The following is a 5,118-nucleotide window of genomic DNA, read 5'->3' on the forward strand; positions in this document are numbered from 1 at the left end:
CCTTCCATAGTGATCACTCAATGAAGAGGTCAGCTAGAGGAGGAAATAAAAATAAATTAATGCTCCTTTCAGAAGGGTTAATGGTCGTTGGAAACCACACAGACTAAAGTCAATGTTTACCGAAGGCTGCAACAGATTTTGCGGTCGCTGCCAATTGTGAAACCCACCACTGGGATCACTCTGCTCAGGGCTGAAGCACCCTGGGGTGACTGGGAGAGCCCTGGGGAGCTGACCGGCCATGCCACGCATGCTGCTGCCCCGAAGGGAGATGGGGCTGCACATTTTTGCAGTAATCTCCCCATCATCTCCCCACAATGGTGTGGGAGATGACGGAGAGGTCTGGGAGAGCATGGGCTGCCTTTCCCTGGCATTAAGCTGGGCTGGGGGCTGCACCCAGCTGCTAACTGGTGTTGGGGCCTTGGGACCCACCGACAGCCAGTCAGCACACCCTCCCAAAGCACGTACGTAGCAGACACAAAGCCCTGAGCACCAACATTTCACTCCACGAACCGTTTCTACAGAGGAGTGAGTTCAGCCAGGTTTGGACAAGACTTTATTCTATTTAAAAGGGACCAGCACAGGGTATCCAGGCACTCGGTGTTATCTCTGTGTGCGGTTCACTCCTGCTTTCCTTATAAACTGCCAAGCCATTTCTTCTTTTAAAGCACCGATCATTTTGTGGTTTTCACATTTTTGATCTCCTGCAGTAGGTCAGACATCAGAGTGAGACTGACTAACAAGATCATGAAATCTTCAAAATCGATTTTGTTCTCCGACTCCTCATCCAGGGCAGAAATTATTTCCTGGTATTTTGGTTTGTTTTCTTGGCCCTATGGAGAATTTTAAATGGGGGGGAAAAAAAAAAAAATTAAGCATGAGGCTCCTTTTTTATAGTATCATTAAAAAAAAAAAAAGAAGAAAGGAAAAGAGAAAGACACCTATGTAAAAATTCATGTATTTTTCTATCTTCCCATTCAGGTTTTTATGTTCACATGCATATTAGTTTTTCTAAAGGTATCCCAAGAAACTCAAACAGAAATATTATAGCAATCAGACAGAACAACCAGTCCCCAAAGTTTCCACCCGAATCCAGAATACATCTTTTAAAAGACACCTAGTCATGACTGAAAATCTGGCAGTGATGATGATGTAGCTGGTAACTGCTGGAAAAAAAATGGAGTCCTGTGTCTTGATAAAATCAGGGAGAGGAAAAAACCAATCAACCCTCCTAACCTTAATATTCAAGACAGGTCCTCAAATATATACTGTGAAGGTCTCAGAAACTGTTGATTTTACAGACATGACGTCAGTAGCTGCTATTCTCTGTCCTGTTGGACATTACTGTTGGAATGGAAGGGGTTATTAAAATAATGTATCGTGTCTGTTATTCATATTTCCTTATGGGGGGAAAAAAAAAAAAAAAAGAGTTCCAGGATATTCTTTTAGCTTAATAATCTTCAAAACATCTCATGATTCCAGATTTGATTGGGTATTGATATTTTCAAGTCCTTTTCCGTAAGGTGCCTAGTTTCTAATCTGGTACCAATTCCCCCTCCTCAACCAGTCATATGATTTTGTTATTCTTGGAAGCAAAGGTATCGTCAAGAATGTCTTTACTCCTAAACATCTCTTTCATTTATTTAGTTGAGTTCTTTTTACTAGTCCTACATGTTTTTTTCTATCACTTGATAAAACTCTTTTGTTTTGTTTTATTTAGAGAGGGGGGAAAAAAAAAATCTGCAAGAAATTTACAGCCACAAGTGCCGATATAGGTGTTTTTCCCTATACCCAGCTGCCACCGAGACCCCGGGTGGGTGACCGATGGAGAGGTGCTTTCTGCTCCCTTTCTCCCAGCAGCCCCACCAGTGACCGCAGCGCATGCGGCTCTGCAGCACGGGGCTGGCTCTCCTGGTACTGGGTCAGTGCTCTGGCAAACTACCAAACGCCTCATTAAATGCAATGGCTTTCTTCTCTTCATAAATACAGTCTCTGTCATTGTCTGAGGGGTTTTTGTTTGTTTGTTTGTTTGGGTTTTTTTGCAATTGCCCCATTTTCTTTAAAAAAATGCAAGCAGGCACGTCAACCGTGATTTATTGCTGTCCCCCCTCCTTTAGCCCTGTGTCAGACACAGGCTCAACGTAAAGCAACTAGTTCACTGAAGATGTTTGTACCAAATCACTACACTCTCACTTGGTGTTTTTTTGTGGGTTTTTTTGCAATTGCCCCATTTTCTTTAAAAAAATGCAAGCAGGCACGTCAACCGTGATTTATTGCTGTCCCCCCTCCTTTAGCCCTGTGTCAGACACAGGCTCAACGTAAAGCAACTAGTTCACTGAAGATGTTTGTACCAAATCACTACACTCTCACTTGGGATTACCCCATGGACTGATGCCTGCCCAGCTGCAGGACAGAGCCCGAGGTGCCATTCCCACACCCAAAGTGCCCGGCCAGTGCCAGCCCAGCGCCACCCGCTCACCCAAACCCCCCTCACCTGTATGAAACCCCGAAACTGGGTTTGCAGCAAGCTTTTGGTTTCAGCTTTGCTGAGCTTGCCCTCGGGGTCAGCAGAGTTGTTATACACCAAAGCCGCAGTAGCAAAAGTTTTTTCAAGGTCTGAGCCTTTTCCTAGAGCTAGCAAGGGGGGAAAAAGTTATCAGTCTATCAGAAAAAGTGGCATTTGAGAGATAATTGAAAGGAATCTGTCAGAACCATCCTGAGTGGGTGGAAATCTGTGTAGTTTCATTAAAGTTAATGAGACTGAAACTGTTTATACCCACAGAGGACCTGGCCCAGATTTTATTTGGAGTGGGCCAGCAACATGCCTCACGTCCCATGGAAACACACCCCAAAAAGAAGCTTTTGATCGGAGCTGGGGCAGTAATGCAGGGTGACACGTGAGACCCATCTGGTCTACCCCCAGCCTGGGCATCCAGCAAGGACCTGCCATGCCATGGGGAAAGGCCGTGCTGGCCATCTCCTGGGTGCGTTTGGACTCCCAGGAACCTGTATCAGGGAAAACATGGCCCATTTGGGAAACCTGGCTGAACAGAAATGCCCGTGTCTGAGCATCAGCATTACACTTCAGCCTTACAGTATACTTGGGATTTTGGCTGGATACGTTCCCTCCCTCCTGAGCTGCATGCTAAAGACTGCACACTCACAGCCCTCAGTTAGCATCAGATACCACAGATGATTTGGGTTGTGATTTTTAATGGAAAGGCAAGCAGAAGAGGAGATGCAGATCAACACGGGAGCACGTTGCACAGGGACCCACGAGACCTTCTCGTCTTGCACCAGCCGAGGGTGCAGCTCTGCTAAATCACCGGGATTTACTGCACTTGGGCCGTGGCCTTGGAAGACCTGAACCCCCAAGGGGCAACAAATGGGTCCCCTTACCTTTTATTGATGCCAGCTGCTTGGCTATAGGTATGCTGGTAGTGAGAGAGAAGAGAGGCACGGTTATCACCTGGTGAATTGTGTGCGTATATGTAGTTTCTCTGTGAGCGAGTTTGCTCGTTTCTGTTTCATTTAATCCCCCAGGAACTCAGGGCTTCCCAAGGGAGACTGGCTTTCCTTCACAGTAGAAAGGAAGATGGCCTTTACAAGCAGCACACAACATCACACAGCTCCTAATTCTTCACCTAGCAAGTAGCCTGGAGTTGTTAGTAAGGGTGCTTATTAAATAATTTTAAGACAGGGGCATTGCAACATCCTTCAAGTAATTTCTTCAGAACATGAAAGAGCTCCGGGAAGTTTCTCAGTTTTAAGCCCATCCCCAGGGAAGTACAGAGTGTCATCCCCTACTCACCACTGCTCCCAGTTTGGAGCAGACACATAGCTTTTATTTCCAGCAGGACTCACATCTGTGAGGAGTGCCTCCCCTGCTTTCTGTTAAAACTTAAAGCCTGCTTACTTTTGCTAAAGTGCTGGAAACTAATTACAGAGCAGCCAACGCACAGCAGAAGAGTTTGCTTGTGATAGAGACAAATACATCCAGATAATGAACTTCAAGACAAACGGCAGCTCACCAGAGATGCAAAGAACAAAGCGATGACTTACCGCTTGGGCATGCCTGCTGCAACCAAAGGGCTTTTTTTGGTGGAAGCAGGAGCTGGCTGATTGACCGAGTACTGCTTCGTGCTGGGAACGCTTGCTCTACAGCCACACATCTCGAGGCCGGGGTGTTTGTGATCTCTAAGCAACTCGAGTAATAGCAAACAGGTGAATTCAAGCTCTGCCCTGTGAAAGCAGCCTGCTTGCAGCCATGCCCTATCAATAATGTAAATGCTACCTGGTGATCACGGAGACGGCTAAATACATCGGTCTAAAGCAGCCCTTGTAAGGCAGCACTGCTGGGTTGGCAAGTAGTGTGGCTTTTATTTTGAGAATTTGACAGAAACAAACCAAACTAATGGAGCCTGAATCCTCTTAGATCTGTAGGGATGTAACTTTGCTTCAGGAATAACTAAGATACTGAATCCATTCAGCTATACACATTATCATTTTAATGGAAAGCGTTTCTAGCGTGGGCTAATGTAACTTGCCCCAAGCTATAAAGTGAGTTTTCCTATAGACAGAGTCAGAAACCAAGAGTTTCCCAATTCCTGACCCAGCATTTATCCTAGGCGAGCACGCTCCTGCTCTAATATTTATTCCCCTGGCACAGCGCATAGAGACCTGTTCTTCTTCTGAACTGCTTGCAGAGCAGCATCCAGCACGGAGCCTCTGCTTCGGTTTCTATCCAAACGGATACTGCCTGCTTCCAAAAGCAGCACGGAGCCATATGGCAGAGCAGTCGTGCATTAGAGGAACTGGAAGGGCTCCGATGAACTTTGTTATTTATTGGCATGGGTATCGCTATTAGAAAACACACAGCTTGTCACGCTGCCTATCTCTGCGCATGGTCTGCTTTCTGCGGATCCTTTGCCTAGAGGTGTCTAGACAGGATAACTTTGACCTAAAAGACCAAGCGGCTGTTTTAATCCCAGGGAGGTCTGTTAATAGGTAGTGACTTCGACTACCTCACCCAGCTCATCATTCCTGGTGAAAGGATACAACGCTGATGTTAAAACTACCCAGGATGAGACTTTATGTAACAGGACACGCAAAGGAGACTGC

General features: G+C 46.0%; 1 protein-coding gene across 1 annotated transcript; it reads right to left on the minus strand.

Moving 5' to 3' along the window:
* Nucleotides 1-671: 671 nt before the first annotated feature.
* On the minus strand, nt 672-4,184 carry SNTN (sentan, cilia apical structure protein). Its single transcript, XM_009284389.2, has 4 exons — nt 4,060-4,184; nt 3,397-3,431; nt 2,492-2,631; nt 672-830 (listed from the first exon to the last, which is right to left on the minus strand). Exons 1-4 carry the CDS (start codon nt 4,167-4,169, stop codon nt 672-674), a joined length of 444 nt encoding a protein of 147 aa, XP_009282664.1. The 5' UTR covers nt 4,170-4,184.
* Nucleotides 4,185-5,118: the final 934 nt, after the last annotated feature.

Source organism: Aptenodytes forsteri, unplaced genomic scaffold, assembly GCF_000699145.1.
Source record: "Aptenodytes forsteri isolate BGI_AS27 unplaced genomic scaffold, ASM69914v1 Scaffold53, whole genome shotgun sequence".
Lineage (NCBI taxonomy): Eukaryota > Metazoa > Chordata > Aves > Sphenisciformes > Spheniscidae > Aptenodytes > Aptenodytes forsteri.